At 41.9% G+C, this 23,717-nt stretch overlaps 1 protein-coding gene across 1 annotated transcript in view; it reads right to left on the reverse strand.

The window, feature by feature from the left end:
* Positions 1–417: 417 nt before the first annotated feature.
* Positions 418–23,717, reverse strand: part of LOC143645518 (solute carrier family 22 member 11-like) — a 32,609-nt gene continuing 9,309 nt past the window's right edge. The window contains exons 8-10 of the mRNA XM_077114830.1: positions 23,324–23,432; positions 22,153–22,359; positions 418–613 (exon numbers count right to left, since the gene is read on the reverse strand). Of these exons, the coding sequence (XP_076970945.1) occupies positions 418–613; positions 22,153–22,359; positions 23,324–23,432 (512 nt within the window). The remainder of the gene's footprint in view (positions 614–22,152; positions 22,360–23,323; positions 23,433–23,717) is intronic.

Genomic DNA, 23,717 nt, shown 5'->3' on the forward strand with positions numbered 1-23,717 from the left:
TCCCTCATCTTATGGAAGTTTACAACTTTATTGAAAGCTTTCTGCATGATGGCTATGAAGCATGTAAGCATCTTGTCTCACCTAATTTGTCCGTTTCTCCCCGCTGGGGTGTCCATCTGATAGTCCCACCCTGGCTCTTGGTCTGGCACTGCCTCGGCCCCCACCGGCATGGTGTGGTCGGTTATTTATACCTGGTTAGCATGAGCCCTGGCTGTATTGATAATGCGGTCCATTTCATTGGTAGTGAGGGAAGAAGAGCAGATTACATGAATGTCACACCAGGTGAGGTCATAAGCGTTAGCCAGATACTGGAATTTTTTAGTATAAGTAGTTGGGTCGTTGGAAAAGGAGCCCAACCATTTCTCAGTGTGTGAGAGATCGGCCAGGGAGAAGGGAGTGTGTACTCGGATTAGCCCTTCAGGTCCTGCAACTTCCCGGAGGGGACAGAGTAAGGTACTTTTTGAGCGGGTGCAGGAGCTTACAGGTGAGGATGGCAGGACTGTTGAGGGTAGTGATGGAGAAGGTGGTGGTGGAGGAGCCGGTAAAGAGAGAAGAGGGCACGGTGATGGTTGGAGAGTCGCTGGAATAGAAATAGATGGCGGCTGGGGAGCTGCTAGAACAGAAGGGAAAAGATAAGGATAAGATGGTGGCGGGAGTGCTGCCCGAGTGGTGGTGAGGGAGGAGAAGGACAAGATGGTGGCGAGTGCGCTGGTGGCACAAGAGGAGAAAGAAGGGGACAAGATGGCGGCTGGAAGGCCGCTGGAGTAGGAGGAAGAAGCGACAGGCAAGATGGCGGCTGAGGTGTTGCCGGAGCAGAAGGAGGACGTGAAGGACAAGACGGAGACTGAGGTGTGGCCGGAAGGGAAGGAGGAAGAGGAGGACAAGATGGCAGCTGGAGCACCACCGGAGGGAGAGGAGGGTAGAGCCGGGGAGGAGAAGATAGTTTCCCTAAATTTGGTGGAGGCCCTGGTCATTTAAAGGAAGATGAATCAAGGGGGTCGGAAAAGGAGGAAGTTTCATTGGGTTGTTTGTTTAGAAGTGGGGATTTGGGAGTTTCCTTGGCTAGGAGTACCTGAGCTGTAGAGCAGGAGGTACAAAGGGCGGGGCGGGAGCGCAGAAGGAGAAAAGCCTGGACATAAGGAATTTCGGCCCATTTGTCGTTCCTCTGGCAAAAGTTGCGGAAGTTTGTAAGGATATTAACATCAAAAGTCCCATCCTCAGGCCAATGAGAACCATTATCCAATTGATATTGGGGCCAAGCCATTTTACAAAAGTAAGTGAGGCGTTTTTGCCCGATGTCTGGAAGTAAATCCAGTGTGGACAGGTTTGTCAGAAGACAACCCAGGGGCACATAAGGTTTGGTTTTTGAGGATTTATTGCCTGTACTGATGGGTCTCTGAGGACAAAGGACTGGCCCAGGGGGTGTCGGCATCCTAACGCCCTGAGAGAGTCCTCGGAGCTCTTATGAGCGGGGGGCTTGTCTCCCCAGGGAATGTCTCACCCTGGTTTGAGGCCCTTTCAGGTCCTGGACTTGAATTTGGGAGGGAAATGAGAAGTGGGGTGTTCCCAAGACTTTTCAAGTCCTGAGAAATGGAGTGAGGCTTGTGGGCGTCCCCATTCACCTCAGCCCTTGGAAGAGAACCTGATGTGAATTCATGGTTTTCGGGGAATAATTTACGAACAGGCTCTCTTGGAACGGTGAGACCCGGCAGCAGGTCTAGGAAGGAAGGGACTTACCCAATCCATGGTGGATGCAGCAGCCGAAGGATCCCTTGTCACTGGCTTTGTGGAGGAAGCCGGGGCGCCCCTGGTCAGGCGGGCAGCACCCGTGCTCCTCTCCCGGGTTTTGGCACCAAGATGAAAAGCTTAGGAGGCGAGAGGGTGAAAAAGAAGGAAGGTAGACCAGGAAATTTAAAGTGGGTGGGTTTATTTCTGTGAACCCCAGGCATAGCTCACCAAACCCAAGATGGAGAGAGGTGAGTCTACGCACAGGCTTTGGCACGGACAGCTTTTAAGGATGGAGGCCAAGTGAGGTCTGGAAGGGGTGGTTCCAGAAGCCATGTTGGGAGGGGCGACACAGCCTCTGCAGCTCCAGTTGCAGTGCCCTTCCCCGTTCCCCGACCTAACAACCTTGTTATCCAAGATGTAGTGGAGAGGCTGAAGGGAACTGTCTGAAAATGTGGAGCTGTGTTCCAGTAGCCATGTTTCTTGAGGATGATTGAATAATGATATAGCTTTCACAATGTGACTGTGTGATTTTGAAAATCTTGTGTCTGATGCTCCTTTTATCTATCTTGTCAACAGATGGGTAGAACATATGGAATAAAATTAAATAATAAGGGGAACAAATGTTAAAATAAATTTAGATTGAAATGCTAGTGATCAATGAAAGGGAGGGGTGAGGGGTATGGTATGCATAATTTTTTTTCTGTTTTCGTTTTACTTTTCTGTTGTCTTTTTATTTCTTTTTCTGAATTGATGCAAAAGTTCTAAGAAATGATCATGATGATGAATATGCAACTATGTGATGATATTGTGAATTGCTGATTATATATGTAGAATAGAATGAGCATATGTTAAGAATGTTTGTATTTCTTTCTTGTAATATTTTTAAAAAATTAATAATAAAAAGAACAGAAGGCCAAAAAAAAGAGGGAGATTGGCCTGTAGTTTTCTGTTTTTGTAATATCTTTTTCTGGCTTTGATATGAGCATGATGTTGGCTTTGTAGAATGAGTTAGGTAGCTTTCCCTCATCTTCAATCTTTTTGAAGAATTTGAGCAGGATTGGTATTAATTCTTACTTGAATGTTTGGTAGAATTCACATTGTCGAGTTTATTAGCATAAAGTTGTTCATAGTATCCTCTCATTACTTCCTTTATTTCTGTGGGGTCAGTGGTTATGTCTCCTCTTCCATTTCTGATTTTATTTATTTGCATCCTCTCTTCTTTTTGTCAACCTCGCTAAGGGCCCATCAATCTTACTGTTTTTCTCATAGAACCAACTTCTGGTTTTCTTGATTTTCTCAATTGTTTTCATGTTCTCAATTTCATTTATTTCTGCTCTAATCTTCATTATTTCTCTACTTTTGCTTGCTTTGGGGTTAGTTTGCTCTTCTTTCTCAAGTTCTTCCAAGTGGACTGTTAATTCCTCAATTTTTTGTTCTTTCTTCTTTTTAATATAGGCATTTAGGGCAATAAATTTCCCTCTTAGCACTGCCTTTGCTGCATCCATTAAATTTTGATATGTCATGTTTTCATTTTCATTTGCCTCGAAATACTTACTAATTTCTCTTGTAATTTCTTTCTTGACCCACTGGTTGTTTAAGAATGTGTTGTTGAGTCTCCATATATTCGTGAATTTTCTGGTACTCTGCTTATTATTGATTTCCTTCATTCTTTATGATCTGAGAAAGTGTTTTGTATGATTTCAATCCTTTTAAATTTGTTGAGACTTGCTTTGTGACCCAGCATGTGGTCTATCCTTGAGAATGATCCATGAGCATTTGAGAAAAAGATATATCCTGCTGTTGTGGGATGCAATGTTCTGTAAATCTGTTAAGTCTCTCTCATTTATTGTATTATTCAAATTCTCTGTTTCTTTATTGATTCTCTGTCTACATGTTCTGTCCATTGATGAGAGTGGGGAATTGAATTCTCCACTTATGGTAGATGTATCTATTTCTCTTTTCAGTGTTTGCCTCATGTATTTCGGAGCGTTCTGGCTCAGTGCATAAATATTTATGATTGTTATGTCTTCTTGTTGAATTTTTCCTTTTATTAATACACAATGTCCTTCTTTGTCTCTTTTAAGTGTTTTACATTTGAAGTCTAATTTGTTGGATATTAGTATAGCTACTCCTGCTCTTTTCTGATTGTTATTTGCATTAAATATCTTTTCCCAACCTTTCACTTTCAACCTATGTTTATCCTTGGGTCTAAGATGCATTTCCTGTAGACAGCATATAGATGGATCCTGTTTTTTAATCCATTCTGCCAGTCTATGTCTTTTGATTGGAGAGCTTAATCCATTAACATTTAGTGTTATTACTGTAAGGGCAGTACTTTCTTCTACCATTTTGCCTTTTGGATTTTATATGTCACACCTAATTTTCCTTCTTTTTACTTTTACTGACAGTCTTCATTTTTACAGTCTTCTCCACACCTCTCTCTCCTGTCTTTTTGTATCTGTCTCTAGTGCTCCCTTTAGTATTTCTTGCAGAGCCAGTCCCTTGCATGCAAATTCTCTCAGTGATTTTTTGTCTGAAAATGTTTTAATTTCCTCCTCATTTTTGAAGGATGGTTTTGCTAGATATAGAATTTTTTTTCATTATGAAAGCTATATTATTTATTATTTTTTATTAATTAAAAAAATAACAAACACAACATTTAGAAATCATTCCATTCTACATATACAATCAGTAATTCTTAATATCATCACATAGATGCATATTCATCATTTCTTAGTACATTTGCATCGATTTAGAAAAAGAAATAGAAAGACAACAGAAAAAGAAATAAAACGATAATAGAGAGAAAAAATTAAAAAAAAATAAAATATATAAAAATAAAAAAGAAAGAATAAAAAACTATACCTCAGATGCAGCTTCATTCAGTGTTTTAACCTAATTACATTACAATTAGGTAGTATTGTGCTGTCCATTTCTGAGTTTTTGTATCCAGTCTTGTTGCACAGTCTTATCCCTTCAGCTCCAATTACCCATTATCTTACCCTATTTCTATCTCCTGATGGTCTCTGTTACCAATGACATATTCCAAATTTATTCTCTAATGTTGGTTCACATCAGTGGGACCATACAGTATTTGTCCTTTAGTTTTTGGCTAGTCTCACTCAGCATAATGTTCTCTAGGTCCATCCATGTTATTACATGGAAAGCTATATTATTATACAATCATCATCAAGAAACATGGCTACTGGAACACAGCTCCACATTTTCAGGCAGTTCCCTCCAGCCTCTCCGTTACATCTTGGATAACAAGGTGATATTTACTTAATGCATAAAAAAAACCTCCAGGATGCCCTCTCAACTCTGTTTGGAATCTCTCAGCCATTGACACTTTGTCTCCTTTAACTCGTCCCCCTTTTGGTCGAGAAGGTTTTCTCAATCCCTTGATGCTGGGTCTCAGCTCATTCTAGGATTCTTGTCCCTCATAGCCAGGAAGGTCCACACCCCTGGGACTCATGCCCCATGTAGACAGGGGGAGTGTGGTGAGTTTGCTTGTTGTGTCTGCTGGAGAGGGAGGCCACATCTGAGCAACAAAAGAGGTCTCTCAGGGGTGACTCTTAGGTCTAATTTTAAATAGGCTTGACCTATCCTTTATGGGGTTAAGTTTCATATGAACAAACCCCAAGACTGGGGGCTCAGCCTATAGCTTTGGTTGTCCACACTGCTTGTGAGAATATCAAGGATTCAACTTGGGGAGGTTGAATTTTCCCCCATTTTCACCATTCCCCGAAGGGGACTTTGCAAATACTTTTCCACTCACTGATCAAATCACTCTGGGATTCATCGGGGCATCACTCTGGACAAGCCAAGAAAATCTCAAGTCCTACCCAAGGTTCTGTGTACTTATGTTGTTCAACCAACTATCTACATAAGCTATATTAAGAAATGCACTAGTCAAAATATAAATTTGTACCAAATAAACATTTTTTACTTTAGTCTCACACATAAGTTGAAATTTTAAAATATTAATTACCATCTATTTCATCACTCTGCAGTAATGACATTCCTTTGTTTTTCCTCATGCAAAAACATTTTTAAAATTTGTACATTTAGTCACTATCCTTATACATGCTAGGCATTCCTAGATTATACCATCTCAATCTTTATCATCTATCTTTCTTTGTGATTTCATTTATGCCCCCAGCCCTCCTCCCTCTATCATTCTCACATTCAGCTTCATTCAATGTTTTAACATAATTGTATTACAGTTAGGTAGTATTGTGATGTCCATTTATGAGTTCTTATATTCAGTCCTGTTGCACAGTCTGTATCCCTTCAGCTCCAATTACCCAATACCTTACCCTATTTCTCTCTCCTGATGGTCTCTGTTACAAATGAAATATTCCAAGTTTATTCACTAATGTCAGTTCATATCAGTGAGCCCATACAGTATTTGTCCTTTTGTTTTTGGCTAATCTCACTCAGCATAATGTCCTTAAGGTCCATCCATGTTGTTACATACTTCATAACTTTATTCTGTCTTACAGCTGTATAATATTCCATTGTATGCATATGCCACAGTTTGTTTAGCTACCCGTCTGTTGATGGACATTTTGGCTGTTTCCATCTTTTGGCAATTGTAAATAATGCTGCTATAAACATTGGTGTGCAAATGCCTGTTTGTGTTCTTGCTCTCATGTCCTTTGAGTAGAGACAGCATATAGGTGGGTCCTGTTTTTTAATCTATTCTGCCAGTCTATGCCGTTTGATTGGGGAGTTTAATCCATTAAAATTTAGTATTATTACTGCATGGGTAGCACTTTCTTCTGCCATTTTACCTTTTGGATTTTATGTCATGGATATAGAATTTTTGGTTGGCAGTTTTTCTCTTTTAGTAATTTAAATATGTCATCCCACTCTCTTCTCACCTCCATGGTTTCTGATAAATCTACAGAGTCTTATTGGGCTACTATTGTATGTGATGGATTGCTTTTCTCTTTCTGCTTTCAAGATTCTCTCTTTCTTTTTGACTTCTGACATTCTGATTAGTAAGTATCTTGAAGTACGTCTATTTGGATCTATTCTCTTTTGGGTACGCTGCACTTCTTGGATCTGTAATTTTAAGTCTTTCATAAGAGTTGGGAAATTTTCAGTGATAATTTCCTCCATTAGTTTTTCTTCTCCTTTTCCCTTCTCTTCTCCTTCTGGGATACCCACAACACATATTTGTGCACTTCATGCTGTCATTCAATTCCCTGAGTACTTGCTCATATTTTCCCATTTTTTCCCTATATTTTCTTTTGCTTCTTGGATTTCAGATGTCCTGTCCTCCAGTTCACTAATCTTATCTTCTGCCTCTTGAAATGTGACATCGTATGTTTCCACTGTTTTTTTTTTCCATCTCTTCTACTGTGCCTTTCATTCCCATAAGTTCTGTGATTTGTTTTTTCAGACTTTTGATTTCCTCTTTTTGTTCATTCCTTGCCTTCTTTATATCCTCCCTCAATTCATTGGTTTGGTTTTTGATGAGAGTTTCCATGTCTGTTTGTATATTCTGAATTAATTGTTTCAGCTCCTGTATCTCATTTGTATTGTTGGTTTGTTCCTTTGACTAGACCATATCTTCAATTTTCCTAGTATGATTCCCTATTTTTTTGCTGGCTTCTAGGCATTTAATTACCTTAATTAGTTTATTCTGGAGATTGTTTTCACTTCTTTTACCTAGGATTTTCTTGCTGGATGACTTTGTTGTCTATCTGTTCTTTGACATTCAGTTCACCTAATGTGGACCTCTAGCTTAGGTTTTCTTTAACAGAGCAGAATTTTTTGGTTCTTGTTTTCTTGTTTTTTGCCCTGCCTGTATGGTGCCTTTTTTTTAACCCCCACTTAGGAGGGTCTACTTATGTATTATAGACCCCAGCCAGATATTCCCAGACCAAACTGGCCTTGTGTCGGGAGGAAAGAGTCACCTGCATCAGTTTTCCTTGAGGGTGAGACCCAGTATGTTGAAAGACTCTCCTATGAAGCCTCTGGGCTCTGTTTTTCCTATCCTGCCCAGTATGTGACACTTGTCTGCCTGCAGGTGCCACCAGCATAAGGTGATCAGGTACATTTAATTAACTTCAGCAGACCTTCCGTGCTGGGGGCGTGGTGGAGACAGAGGAGAGGTTGTAGGCTGGTTTTAATTGCTCCACTTTTCCAGACCTGGGATCTGAACTCCTTGAGGGAGGGATTCCACCTGAGCTGGGCCCCACCCCTCCCCTGGGGAAAGCACAGGCTCCAGACAAACACTCAAACAAGCTTAATTCTGCCTATGCCTGGGGCAATGGAGCCTGAGAAGCCTTGTAGCTGTATCCAAAGAGCAGTCAAGCTATAGAAACAGAGCCACCAAAACAAAAGAGAAAAATCCTTTTCAGAGCAGGACCACCATTCCTCGCGTTTGCCAATCAAGAGGTAAAGTTGGTACGCTGCTCTGTGTATCTCCAGGTCCTATGTGCCCCTCCTTTCCTTCAGGGCCCAGAACTTTATAAATCTAAAAAAAAAACCCTCTGTTTTTTGTTTTTTTGTTTCTTTTTCCATCAGTCCTGCCCCCTCTGCACTGGGACAAAACCCAGCGACCTCCACTTTGACTCAAGGTTCAGCTGAGCTGGGGGCCTATTTTTATATATAATTAATTCCACAATTGGCGTTTGGTTGTGCTCAGCACCTGCTGCTGGTAAAGTCTCTTTCCTTTCCCCTCTGGGATGCAGCCTGTGGGGGAGGGGCGCCAGGCGCCATAGCTTGGGGAACTCACAGTTCTGGGGGGCTTGCAGCCAGTCCAGCTAGTCCAGACTGGGGTACGCTGTGTGTCTGGTCACTGACGTGGCCCCAGCAGGTGTTCTGTACTGTTCCTGCTATGTATTAGCTGCTCTGGAGGATGAACTAAACCCCACACGTAGCTAAGTCGCCATCCTGGGCCTCCTCCTAGACTTAAGCTTCCATATAAATTTGATGATTGTCTTTTCCATTTCCAAAATTCTGTTAGAATTTTGATTGGTATTGCTTTGAATTTGTAAATTTTTTTGAGTAGAATGGAAAACTTAACAATGTTTAGTTTTCCAATCCATGATTATGAGATGCCCTTTAATATATTTAGGCTACCTTTTATTTCTCTTGCAATGTTTTGTACAGGTCTTTTATAGTTCTGATTAATTTTATACCTTGATATTTGATTATTTTAGTCACTATTTGAAATGGATTTCAAAAAATTTCCTCTTCAGATTTTTTTTATTATTAGTGTAAAAGAAACACTACTAACTTTTTGTGTGTTCGTCTTTACCCAGCTCTGCTGAATTAGTTTATTTGCTCTTGTGGCTTTGTTATGCATTTTTCAGGAATCTCTCTAGATAGGCTCATGTCATGTGAAAATAGGGAACATTTAACTTCTTCCTTTCCAGTTTGGATGTCTTTTATTTATTTTTCTTGCCTAATCACTCTGGCTAGCACTTTCAGTACAACCTTGAATCTCTGTAGTGACAGTGGCCATCTTTTTCTTGTTCCTGATGATGATGAAAGCTTTTGGTCTTTCACCATGGAGTAGGATGTTAGCTGTGAGTTTTTCATATATGCCCTCTATCATGTTGAACATTTTTCCTTTTAGCCCTAGTTTTCTAAGTGCTTTTATCCAAAACTGGTGCTGGGTTTTGTCAAATGCCTTTTCTGCCTCACTTGAGATTATCATGTGTTTTTCTCCTTTGTTCTAGTAATGTGGTGTGCTATAGTCATCGATCTTCTTATGTTGAATCACCCTTTTACATAGGTAGAATAAATAACAACTTGATCATGGTATGTAGTGCTTGTAACATGTTGTTGGATTCGGCTTTTTTAGCATTTTGTTGAGGACTTTTGTATCTATATTCACAGAGATATACTGGTCTATAATTTTATTTCCTTTTGATACCTTTATCAGGCTTTGGTATTAGGGCAATTTTGGCCTCCTAGAATGAGTTAGGAAGTATTCCCTCCTCTTTGAATTGTTGAAAGTCTGAGCAGGATTGGTATTAATTCTTCTTGGAAGTTGATTTAAGTCACTAGTGAAGCCATCTGGTCCTGGGTTTTTGTTTGTTGGGAGGTTTTTGATTACTGACTCAGTGTCTTTCCTTGTTTTTAATGTGCTGAGATCTTCTATTTCTTCTTGAATCAGTGAGGTGGTTTGTGTGTTTCTAGGAATTTGTCCATTTCATCTGTGTTACCTAACTGTTGGTTTTCAGTTTTTCACAGTATCCTCTTATAATTCTTTTTTTATTTTTCGAGTGTTGGTTGTAATGTCCCCCATTTCATTTCTGATGCTATTTATTTGTGTCTTCTCACTTTTTCTTGTCGATCTAGATAAAGCTTTTTCAATTTTTTGATCTTTTCAAAGAACCAACTCTCATTTAGTGGTTCTATTATTTTCATTCTCTATTTAATTTATGTCCACACTAATCTTTATTTCCCTCCTGCTCACTTTAGTTTGTGCTTTTAGAGCCTCCAGTTGTGAAGTTACGTCTCTGATTTGACATCTTTCTTCTTTTTTAATGTAAGCATTCAGAGCTATAAATTTCCCTCTCAGCACTGCCTTTGCTGCATCCCATACATTGTGCATCCCACATTGGCATTTTCGTTTTCCTAATTTCCTACGAGATGTTGTTTAAGAGTGCATTTTTAAATTTCCACATATTTGTGAATTTTCTAGTTTCCTGTCTTGTCATTGGTGTCTGACTTCATTTCATTGTGGTTGGAGAAAATATGTTGTATGATTTCAATATTGTCAATTTATTGTGACTTGTTGGAGAATGATCCTGTGCTGGTTTTAAGGGATGTATGACCCCTAGAAAAGCCATGTTTTAATCAAAATTCCATTTCATAATGGCAGAATAATTCTTTTTCAATACTGTATGTTTCAAACTGTAATCAGATCATCTCTGAATGATATGGTTTAGTCAAGAGTGGTTGTTAAACTGGATTAGGTGATGACATGTCTCCACCCATTTGGATGGGTCTTGATTGGCTTACTGCAGTCGTATAAAAGAGGAAACATTTGGGAGAATAAGAGATTCAGAGAGAACAGAGAATGCTGCAGCACCACAAAGCAGAGAGTCCACCAGCCAGCAACCTTTGGAGATGAAGAAGGAAAACGCCTCCTGGGGAGGTTCATGAAACAGGAAGCCAGAAGAAGAAGCTAGCAGATGATGCTGTGTTCTCCATGTGCCCTTCCAGCTGAGAGAGAAACCCTGACTGTATTCGCCATGTGCCTTCTCACTTGAGAGAGAAACCCTGAACTTCATTGGCCTTCCTGAACCAAGGTATCTTTCCCTGGATGGATGCATTTGATTGGACATTTCTATAGACTTGTTTTAATTGGGACATTTTCTTGGCCTTAGAACTGTAAGCTAGCAACTTATTAAATTCCCCTTTTTAAAAGCCGTTAAGTTTCTGGTATATTCCATTCTGACAGCTAGCAAGCCAGAACAGATCCATATGCTCTAGAGCAGAATGTGCAATCTGCTGCTGTGGGGCAAAGTGTTCCATATATGCCTGTTAGGTCTAATCAGTTTAGAATATCACTCTGTTCCCTATATCTCCACTGATGCTCCGACTCTACTTGTCCCTTCCAATCTGTCAATATTTGCTTCACAATTTGGGGTTTTTCCATTAGATGTATATATGTATTTACATTTGCTATTTCTCCTTGTCGAATCAACCCCTTTATCAAGGTGCTAGTTTGAAGCTGTTATGTACCCCGGAAAAGCTTATGTTCTTTTATGCCATCCCTGTGGTTGCAGACCTATTGTAGGTGGGACATTTAGCTTAGGTTGTTTCCATGGAGACCTGACCCAGGCCATTGAAAGTGGGTCTTAATCCTCTTGCTGGAGTCCTCTGTAAGAGGACAAAAGGCATATGAAACTCAGAGATCCCAGAGAAGCTATGAGAGAGGGAAATGTCCAGAGATATTTGGGGAGAGCCATTGAAACCAGAGCTAGGAGAGAAGGGCCAGCAGGCATCACCATGTGCCTTCCATGTGCAGAAGGGCCCTGGATGCCAGCAGCTCTACCTCAGAGAAGGAGTCTTCCTCTTGATGCCTTAATTTGGGCATTTTCATGGCCTTAGAACTGTAAGTTTGTAACCTAATAAATCCCCTTTGTAAAAGCCAATCCATTTCTGGTATATTACATTCCAGCAGCTTTTGCAAACTGAAACATTCAGCATATAGTGATCTTCTTTGTTCTTGATAACACTGTTTGAATTAAAGTTTATTTCATCTGATAGTATGGCTACCCCAGCTCTCTTTTGGTTCTGATTTATATATTTGGTATATATATTTTCCCTACCCTTATACTTTCAATTTATATGTATCTTTGAATTTAAGATGAGTCTCTTTTAGACAGACCATAGTTGGGTCATGCTTTTAAATCTATGCTGTCAATCTCTGCCTTTTGACTGTACAGTTTGACCCATTTACATTTCAAGTTGGTATAATAATGTAAGACTTTCTTCTTCCATTTTGTTAGTCTTTGTAACTTTTATACCTTTTTTTACTCCTCAGTCTACTTTCATGTTTGTTTGATTTTTTAGTAGAGTACCATTTTGAGTCCCTTCTCATTTCTTTTTGTGTATGTCATGGTCAGGTTCATGTGCCAACTTGGCCAAGCGGTGGTTGGGCAAGTGCTGGCTTGTCTGTTGCGATGAGGACATTTCATAGAATTAAATCATGATCATGTCAGCTGCATCCACAGCTGATTCTATTTGTAATCAGCCAAGGGGCATGTCTTTTGCAATGAGTCATGCTTAATCTAATCACTGAAAGCCTTATAAGGAGGATTCAGAAGAGACAGGCGCTTCTTATTTCGGCTGGTGAGACTCTCCTGTGGATTTTGTCCAGACCCTCCATCGGAGTCATCAGCTTCACAGCCTACTGTGCAGATTTTGGACTCTGCGGTCCCGCGGTCACGTGAGACACTTTTATAAATTTTGTATTTGTGAGTGTTCCCTGTTGATTCTGTCTCTCTAGAGAACCCTAACTAATACAGTGTATTTTTCATATATTTTGGGGAGAGCCATTGAAACCAGAACCAGGAGAGAGAAGAGCAGGCATCACCATGTGCCTTCCCATGTGACATATTTTTCATATATTTTTATTGAGGTTATTATGGGGCTTAAATTTAACATCTTAAATCTATAATAAGCACATTTGATTTGGTATACCAACTTAGCTTTAATAGTATCACATGCAATTCCCATATCCCTCCACAACACCTCCTCCCATTTTTTTTGTTACTTTATTTATTTATTTTTTGTATGCTGTATGGCAGGGTCACATATTATTATTTTTCCCTGTGAGTATCCCATTATTGCAGCACCATTTGTTGATTTTTTTCCCACTGGTTTTTGTTTGTTTATTTGTTTTGGGAAGTGCATGGACTTGGAATTGAACCTGGGTCTCCCGCATGACAGGCAAGGATTCTACCACTGAATTGCCCTTGCATCCTGCTCCCCCTCCCCATTTTTGTGGTACCTGTTACATAGTGTATCTTTATACATTGTATGTCCAAAACTATAGATTTTTAAATTACTTCTTATGTACTTGTATTTTAGGTTATCTAATTGCTGCTATTCAGTTGTTTATAGTATCCTGTAAAAAGTAAAAGTGGAGTTATATACCAAAAAAAAAAAAAAAAAAAAACCCCACAAAAGCACTGGCATTTATAATTACTGAGTTCATTACCTTTACTGGAGGTCTTTATTGCTTTATATTTCTTCAACCCACTGTTTAGTGTCCTTCCTTTCAGAATGAAGAACTCCCTGTAGCATTGTTTGTAGGTCGGTCAGGTCTAACAGTGGTGACAAACTCCTTCAGCCTTTTTTATGTTTTAATCTAGGAATGTCTTAATCTCTCCCTCATTTTTGTAAGACAGTCTCACCAGATATAAAATTCTTATTTGGTAATTGTTATCTTTCAGCACTTTATTTCCTTCCACTGCCTTCTTGCCTCCATAATTTCTGAGGATAAATTGGCAGTCAGTCTTCTTAAGGTTTTGGGGGCACCCTTGCACATAAGTTATTGCTTTATTTCTTGGAACTCTCATCCTTGGCATTTGACAGTTTGACTACTATGTGACTGTGCACGGTTCTCTTTGAATTTATGTTCTGTGGAGTTCGTTGGGATTCTTGAATGTGTATATTCCTGTCTTTCATTAAATTTGGAAAGCTTTCTGCCATTATCTCTTCAAATATTCCTTCTTCCCTTTTCCCTCTTCTTCTGGGATTCCCGTAAGGTGCACATTATTATGCTTGGTTGTATCTCATGGTCTTTTAGACCCTCTTCTCTTTTTTCATTCTGTTCCTCAGCCTGAGTCATTTCCATAGTGTCACCTTGAGTTCCCTGATTCTTCCTTCTGCCAGCTCCAATCTGCTGTTGAAGCCTCTAAGAATTTTTCATTTCAGTTATTATGACCTTCTCCTCCAGTGTTTCTGCTTTGCTCCTTTTGAACATTTCTCCCTTTAATGAGCGTCTCCTTTTGTACATTCATCACTTTCCTGATGTCCTTTAGTTTTTTCTCTGTGTTTTCCTTTATCTTCTTAACCATACTGAAGATCCATTTTAAAAGTTTTTTCCTGGTTTGTCTAAAGTCTGATATTCTTCACTGATGGTTCTGAATTTCTGTCTTGTTCCTTTGGATGGGTTATCAGTTCCTGTTTGTTTGTTGTGTAAATTTTTTGTGTGCACACTTGTACATTTTAATGTATTAAGTCTGGGATTTAGTCCCTGAGCTGCCTGCTCTTTGAGTTTCTATCCTTATAGTGATATGACAGAAGTTTTCTTGCATGCCAGAGCTAAGAAAAACAAATAAATCAACATGTAAAATACCTTTCACATTTTTTTTTTTTTGCAAATTGGCCTTACATTAGCTGGTGTCCTCCTTTAGCCTTTACCCTTCCTATCAAGAAGATAAGCCCAAGGTAAAAGGAAAGTACAGGGTCATCTCTGTCTCTTCTGAACCTGTGTTTTGTCCTAGGCTTATGCTTGCACATGGCTTTAAGAATTCCCCCCTTTACACCTAGTTGATTCTTACAATGCTTTAGCTGTCTACAAGCTGCTTCTGCCTGAAGGGCAATTTCTGGGAGAGCGAGCCAGGGATGAGTGTCCTGGGTCCATGTTTAAAGGTAGCCACCCAACAGATTGACACTGACATGCAGACACCCCAGTGAGTGCAGGGTGACTCTGCTGCCTGCAGGACAGGGTTAGGGCACACAGTGGAAGGTCGGCTCCACACTGCGCTGGGGAGGAAACGAGTCGGGACCAACAAGGGTGCCAGGAGCTTCTGCCACCATTTTATAAGCTTCATGTTCTTGCGTCAGCACTCGCCCAATTACTTCAACCCTTTAGCGGTTTCCAGAGTTTCGAGGAAACTGGTTTTGACTGTTTTTGCTAGTTGTTCAAAGATTCTTTGCAGTAGCATCCTATGCCACCATCTGCCCAACTGGAGGCCTCTTTTCCCTTTAAATATTTTTGACCTTTGTTCTGGTTCACAGTTAAGCTACTTGGGCACAGTTTTAGATTTTAAGGTTTATGTATACACTTTGCTAGGTGGGACCAGAACAACCGTTATTCTAGGGCTAACTTGCTCTACTATTGAGGCAGTATTGGAATATTCTATCCAATACTCTGTTTATTTTGATGTTTCTCTAACTTGGCTTTTGGAAACCTGAGATGAGCTCTAGAAATTGTTGTTTTCCCCACCTCAGGTAGTTTCCCCACACTTGCACTGGTCAGTTCTCAAGTGAAAACTCAAGGGAAGCTGCACATCTCTGGAGCTCTCGCTCTGTGCAGTTTTCTCTTCTCCAGTGTCCTGTCCTGCAAAATCTCACCTCCATGTCTTCATGAAACCTCAACTCTGTCTCAGTAAATCAGCGAGTCCACAGGCTGAGTGGGATATCCCTTCTTTATGGGACAGCCTGGAAACTCTCCCCAGGCGGTCAGCTGGGACAACCGAACATCTCACCTCATTTATTTCCTTTCTCTCAGAGATCACTGTCCTGCATTGCCTGCTGTCCATTTCTGAAAACTACCTATGGTCAATGTTTTGTCCAAGGTTTTGGTGTTTTAATGTGCAAAGGTAAATCCAGTTCCGTTTACTCCATCATGTCTGAAACTGGCATAAGAAATATATGCTACATTTCAGATGAAAATAAAAATAAGAATGCATTTGTCCCTAAACAGCAGAGGTGATTCAAAACTCAATAGATTGGTGGCTGGTGGCTGCACTTTTCTCTTGCCGCTCAAAAGTATGTAGCATGGAAACTGGTGTTACTGTTTTATAATATTCTAGGTGATTACACTCAGCTGATTTCTCCTTTCTCTTATTGGTGCACTTTGATTTGCTTCCAGTATTTTGCCATCACTGACAGTACCACTATGAACTTTTCAGATCTAGTCCTCTGATGCTGTGTACAAGAGCTTCTCTGGGCAGCTTTTTTTCCTCTTGGCTTAAATAGTGGAAATTTGTTGGCTCACAGTTTTGAGGCTAGGAGAAGTCCAAAGTCAAGGCATCAGCCAGGGGGTATCCAGAAAGATTTTACTTTAATACCCCATTAGTGGGATCATGAAATCAACTCAGTGGGTCAGTTTTTAAAAAATGAAATAGAACAAAATACAGAATATCAGATTACCTAGCACACGGTAGGTGTAAGTATAAGTCCTTGAACCTTTCATTTCAATTGTCTGTTTGTGTAAGTAGGTATGTCCATGAGCACATGTGGCTGAGTGTACTGGATTTCTATGTAAATTATATTCCTCGTCATTGTGCGAAATTACAACATATTAAAATTTAAAAGCATCAGCATCAGAAACACTGCTCTGGAGTTTGTACTATAGGTAGAATTGCTGGGTCGTGGAGCATCTGATTTAAGGTCATGTTCACTTTATAAGAAAATGCCAAAAGGTTGTCCAAAGGCATTCTCCCCTCTAACCAACAATGTAAGACCATCCACTGATTCACAATTTTGTGAATTCACAATTCACTTGTTTTTATCAGACTTCTTAATTTTGTGAATCTAGTACGTATAAAATGATGTCTCTTTTCATTTGAATTTACATTTTAATTGCAATTTTTCTCGATTGCCAAAGGAGTCAGCTATTATTTCACATATTATAAGCCATCGTGTTCCTTCTTCTGTGAAATGCCTGTTCATACCTGTTGCCTATTTTTATATCTGTTTGCTTTTTTCTTAATTATTGGTTAGGAACTTTATATATTTTAGATACAGACTTTGTTAGTTGTATTTTAAAAACATCTCTTAATGTCTTACCTTTTTACTTTCTTTATAGTATTTTGGGATTAAAATGAGCTTTATTTATTTATTTATTAATTAAAAAAATTAACAACAAACAAAAACATGAACATATTCATTCTACATATATAATCAGTAATTCTTAATATCATCACATAGTTGCATATTCATCATTTCTTAGAACATTTGCATCGATTTAGAAAAATAAATAAAAAGACACCAGAAAAAGAAATAAAATGATAACAGAAAAAAAAAAGATTATACATACCATATCCCTTACCCCTCGCTTTTAAAATGAGCTTAATTTTAATATAATCAAACTGAACAATCTCTTCTTTTAAGGTTAATGTTTTCTTCCTTTCATTTAAGAATCCTTCCCTGTCCCCCAAAGTCATAAAGACAGTCTCCGACATTGTTTCATAAAAATTTTAAATATTTTCTTTTCACTTCAGAAGGCTTCTCTCCTTCACCCCCACCCCATCATAGGCTAGTCCTAAGAGCATGCAGCCAGGATCAGCTTTCCCTTTCTTTGTGTGCTCTGGGACGCTGAGCTTGACAGTTTGCTCTCACCATTATTTTTCCAGGTTTTCCATGTGTGTGTGAGGGCAGGCATTGCCCTCTGCCCACACTGGCACTCTCCCGTGGCCCACAGGCACACAAAGGCTGGGTGTGGAGGTAGGAAGCTGAGCTGAATGCTGGGGATGCCGAGCTGGAAAATACAAATTCTTTGCTCTCGGGAAGCTCCCAGCCAGGCCTTGCCCCTTTGTTCTAGTTTACCAGTTGCCGGAATGCAATATACCAGAAACAGAATGGCTTTTAAAAAGAGGAATTTAATAAGTTTCTAATTTGCAGTTCTAAGACCAAGAAAATTTCCCAATTAAAACAAGTCTATAGATATGTCCAATCAAAGGCATCCAGGGAAAGATACCTTGGTTCAAGAAGGCCGTTGATGTTCAGGGTTTCTCTCTCAGTTGGAAAGGCACATGGCAAACACGGCGTCATCTGCTAGCTTTCTCTCCTGGCTTCCGATTTCATGAAGCTTCCCGGGAGGCGTTTTCCTTCTTCATCTCCAAAGGTCACTGTCTCGTGGACTCTCTGCTTCATGGTGCTGCAGCATTCTCTGCTCTCTCCGAATCTCTTTGCTCCAAAATGTTTCCTCTCTTATAGGACTCCAGAAATTTACCAAGACCCACCCAAATGGGTGGAGACATGCCGTCACCTAATCCAGTTTAACAACCACTCTTGATTAAATCACACCTCCAGGGAGATGATCTGATGACAGTTTCAAACATACAGTATTGAATAGGGATTATTCTGCCTTTATGAAATGGGATTTAGATTAAAACATGGCTTTTCTAGGGGACATACATCCTTTCACACCAGCACACCCTTCTACAGGCCTCAGGCTCCTCCTATATAAAATGCAGATATGGCTTATGACCTACGAGAACCCACCAACTCCAGCTTACACATGTATACAAAGCGTCTCTGAAATGCTTTTGGGAAGAGGTGGAGGAAAGCAAGTGCCAGCACAGACATGGGGATAAATGACGGAGAAGGGGTGGAGTAGGAGAAACAGGGGTGGCTGGTCAGCAGGGAGGGGCTTTCAGACCAGGGAAGACTTGGGACCGAGCCAGAGGAGGCAATGAGGGCAGAAAGGGCCACAGGTCCAGTGTGGGGTGGAGCAGGGCAGATGCAGGAGAGCTTGCGGGTGAGGCAGGGCTGGGGTGGAGCAGGGCCCCTGGGACCCATCGGGTCAGGGCACAGCTCTGCATGGAAAGGTCATGGGAAAAACATCTTAGTATGGTCATTTTGACCTCAGACCATGTTGTGAGCCTAAGAAAAAGCTTTCTGATGAAAAATATTGACTACATAACATGTTTAGGAGTCACCGTTTTCCCACCCTGACCAGCCCAACTCCAAATGACAGGAACTCCAGAAAGAAAATGGAGAAAATGGAGGAAAGAAAATCATCAACAAAATGATTCAAGACAACTTCTCAGAACTGAAGGACATGAACCAACAGACTGAAATGTCCCACCAAGTGCCCGACCAATGGATGAGAAAGACCTGTTTCAGGCCCATCATCAAGTAATTTCAGCACACAAGATAAAGAAAAGATTCTATAAGTCTCCTGAGTGAAAAAAATAGACCCCATACAAAGGATGGATCTAGAAAATTGGTCATTTTAAATTTTTTAAAATTTTTAATTAATTTTTAAATTAAAAAATATGACAACAAAGAAACACAAACATTCATAACATATGATCATTCCGTTCTACATATATAATCAGTAATTCACAATATCACATAGTTGTATATTCATCATCATGATCATTTTGTAGAACATTTGCATCAATTCAGAAAGAGAAAAAGACAACAGAAAAAAATTCATACATACCATCCCCCTTACCCCTCCCTTTTGTTGATCACTAGCATTTCAATCTAAGTTTATTTTAACATTTGTTCCCCCTATTATTTATTTGCATTCCATATGTTCTACTCATCTGTTGACAAGGTAGATAAAAGGAGCATCAGACGCAAGGTTTTCACAATCACACAGTCACATTGTGAAAGCTATATCATTATTCAATCATCTTCAAGAAACACGGCTACTGGAACACAGCTTCACATTTTCAGGCAGTTCCCTCCAGCCTCTCTACTACATCTTGACTAACAAGGTGATATCTATTTAATGTGTAAGAGTAACCTCCAGGATACTCTGTTTGGAATCTCTCAGCCATTGACACTTTATTTTGGCTCATTTCACTCTTCCCCCTTTTGGTCAAGAAGGTTTTCTCAATTCCTCGATGCTGAGTCTCAGCTCATTCTAGGATTTCTGTGCCACGTTGCCAGGAAGGCCCACACCCCTGAGAGTCATGTCGCACGTAGAGAAGGGGAGGGCGGTGAGTATGCTTGTTGTGTTGGCTGGAGAGAGAGGCCACATCTGAGCAACAAGAGGTTCTCTTGGGGGTTACTCTTAGGTTTAATTTTAAGTAGGCTTGACCTATCCTTCGTGGGGTTAAGTTTCATATGAACAAACCCCAAGACTGGGTACTCAGCCTATAGCTTTGGTTGTCCGCACTGCTTATGAGAATATCAAGATTCAACTTGGGGAAGTTGAATTTTCCCCCTTTCTCACCATTCCCCGAAGGGGTCTTGCAAATACTTTTTTATTCACTGTTCAAATCACTCTGGGATTTACTGGGGCATCACTCTGGACAAACCAACAAAATCTCATGTCCTACCCAAGGTTCCACGTACTTATGGTGTTCAATTAACCTGTCTACATAAGTTATATTAGGAAATGCACTCGTCAAAATATAAATTTTGTAAATTGGTCATTTTTAAATCGTGCTTTTTGGCAACACTATTTCACAAGTATGGTGGATTTTACCATCAGAGACATATAATGACTAGGAGTTCCTCTTTGTGATGTTAGCACACACTGCTGACACTACTCAGATCCATGATTTCATTTGGGGTTATCACATCTGTGACCACGGGAACCTCTTCGAAACCTCTTTTTTTTTTTTTTTTTTTTTTAAGGAAAGACAGAGAGAAGGAAGGAAGGAAGGAAGAAAGGGAAACATTTTTAAACATTTTCTTGTTTTTTTATTGTATTCTGTTTCTCCGTTTTTGTTACATGGGCTGGGGCCGGGAATCGAACCGAGGTCCTCCGGCATAGCAGGCAAGCACTTTGCCCGCTGAGCCACCGCGGCCCGCCCGAAACCTCTTTTTGACGCAACCACAGTGGTCTCTGCTTTCTGGGTAGACAAAATGTTCCAGGCTCATCTTGTTCATTTCCTGTTTCAGGCCGGGAACCAGACATTTCCTAAGGAATCCATCCCCTCCGAATGATGAAACTATTGCTCCCTTGCCTTGCAGCTCCTAATGATGCTTTGAGAAGTCTGAAGTCGTTCTGCCCACTCAGCCACACGGCACCTTTGAGGCTGAGGGAGAGGTAGCACCCTGTCCAGGAAGCTTCAGCTGGAGAGGGCTCTGCAGGCAGTGTTCCTAGAGCCAGGTGCTTTGTGCAACGACCACCTCTCGTCGGGGTCCCCCGAATATAGGACGGGGCCTGGCGTGGAATAGGTATGCAACAAATATTAATGAGATAAAGAATAAATTAAATCTCAGCCTCCCCACTTCTTAGGCAGGCTCCGTAACGGCACTCAATTTCCTTGAGAAATTGGTTGATAATAGCACCTTATATCAATTAAAAAGATGATATAATAAAACACTCAGAGTTCACTAAGTACAAAGCTGCTCCAATTTCTATTGTCATGCCCTCAGTTCCTGCCCAGCTCAGGGAGGATAGAAACATACCATCATCCAGGAAATGACAGCTGCCCTTAGGGAGCTCTGCTGAGGGGCAGACATTGTTTAAGTGCCTTAGTTTAACAATTCACTTAAACCTGAAATCAACTCTATTAGGGGGGCTGCTTTTTTTTTTTAGCACTCATCTTACAAATGAGGAAGCAGACACATAGAGAAGTGATTCTGGCTTCCGAGAATGAAGTTGGAGAGTGTTCCTAATTTCTGCTCTCTCAAAGAATCTTAGTGAGAGCAGAACTGTCAATTCTACTGTTAATATGTTACTCTGTCTGGGTCTGGAATTCTTTTTGGAAGATTTAACCACATCTACACCTATATAGACGATATAAACTTTCTATATCTTCTTGTGTCAGTTTTGGCAAGATAGATTAAGGAATTTGCCTGAGTAGACAGTGAATTCAGTTCCAGGCAACTTGGCTACAGCACCCAAAGCATTTTCCTGCTTCAGGCACAATCAATTTCTGGCTGTGAGACCTTGGGGAAGTCACTTCTCTCTGAGCCTCAGTTTTTCTACCTATATAAGGGGAAAATAAAAGTGCCTTCCTGAAAAGGTGGGTGTAAAGATGAAATGGTATCGGAAACACAAACCCAGATGGCCTCTGTGCCACCAACCTGGGCACGGTGCATGGAACACCACGAGTGCTGCAGTACTGTGAGGAGGACAAGCCCTGCCCCATTCCAGCACCCTCTGCCCCAGGACATCATCTTATGCCAGGATTGGGGGTGGACCCCCACCTGTACTCCCATCCCCAGCCCCTCTGTATCCTGGCTCAGGAGAAACCCCCAGCCCCACCCCCGAGGTGGCCATGGGTGACTCACTGTTTCTCCAGGTCCTGTATGGTGTCAGGGAGAGGAAGTCCCTGGGTCTCAGGCAGAAACAGCAGGATGATAAAGCTGGACACGATGGGGAGGACACTGTAGGAGATGGGGGGCAGCAGGGGCAGGACCTCTCTGGCCATCCTGATCAGGGGGCCCAGCACAGCTCCCACCTGGCTTGCCGAAAACAAGAGGCCATTTGCCGTCACCCTGCAGGCAGAGGGGAGACTGAGGGCCCATGTCACGGCTGCCATGGGACGGCTCTCCAGAGGTGCTGTGTCAGGGGATGCAAGGCCAGAGAGCACTGGCTGAGGGGCTTATCCCCCTGGAGGCCGCCCCTAATGCCACGTCCCCCAGGGAGCCCATGCAGTCTTCCACCCGGAGAGGGGCTCTGCCTCCTGGGCACATCCAGTGCCTTCCATGAGGCGCTCTCTGGGGCCGACTTCCTTCTCCCTGCTCTTGGGTGATTTGGGAGTTTGCCGCAAAGCTCCCGCTAGGCCACCAAGCTCCCAGCTTGGACTTTCCACGTACTATCAACAGTATCAATAAATATTCATTGTATAAATGGATGAAAAGAGTCAGCGAGTGAGTGAGCCCCAAAGATGTGGAAAGAGCACTGGGCTAGGGCTCTGGAGCATGGAGTCAGGTCCGACCTCTCCGTTGGGTACATCCATCTCTTCTTGCGTCTCACTCATTCAATGCACGTTTATTTTACGTTTATTTACATGTGGGCACGGAGTTCATGCTAGACCCCAGCTCTTCCATCTGTGCTCCATGGAGTCCTGGGTTCCAAGGAGGAGACGCGGGCACTCTTGGGAGTGGGGAGGGGGCACTGGGAAGTGGGTGTGGGCTCCTGGGTGCTCTCTTGGGGTTCATGTCAGGTTTCACCTGGACAGAAGGGTCTGTGGCTTGCATCGGATTCAAGACACATGCCTAGCCGCCTTCTGCCATCGCTGCCCTCTGAGTCGGGAGGTCTGGGCAGGGGAGGGGCGAGCCAAGGAAGGGGGACCTCCTGGCCAGTCCCCGTCAGCCGGCGGAGGTCTCCTCTCCCACTCTTCTGTGTGGCTCGGGGTGCCCAGCTCTTCTCTTCCTCCCCCCACCCCCCCCACTGGGCCTCCTGGGGGTGTCCTTTCCTCACCACCCCCCAGGGGCATGGCCCGCAGCCCCAGCCTACCTCAGCGAAGTCGGGAAGACTTCAGATGTGTAGGCCATGTGGCAGGTGAAGTTTATTGTAAAACATCCCATTCCCAGTACGGCGAAGGCTGCACGCAGGGTCTGCATATCTGGGGGGAGTGAGGGGGGAGGGTGGGATCCAGCCGGGAGGGCTCCCCAGGGCTGCTCCGCTCTGAGGCCGGCTCAGGGTGAAGGGCTTGGGTTTCCCCCAGGTTTTCTCTGGCCCAGGCAGGGGTTCAGCCAGGGATTCGCTATCACGGTGTTTGGGTGTGTGGGGCCCAGGGAGGGAGCCCAGCCAGGAGTGGGAGGGGGCAGCTGGGGCATCTCAGAGGCCAGGTTCTGGAAGCCTCCTCGTTGCCGCTCAGCCTTCCTGGGGGAGACCCGGCCTTCATGGG

Source organism: Tamandua tetradactyla, chromosome 9 (genome assembly GCF_023851605.1).
Source record: "Tamandua tetradactyla isolate mTamTet1 chromosome 9, mTamTet1.pri, whole genome shotgun sequence".
In the NCBI taxonomy this organism is placed as follows: Eukaryota; Metazoa; Chordata; class Mammalia; order Pilosa; family Myrmecophagidae; genus Tamandua; species Tamandua tetradactyla.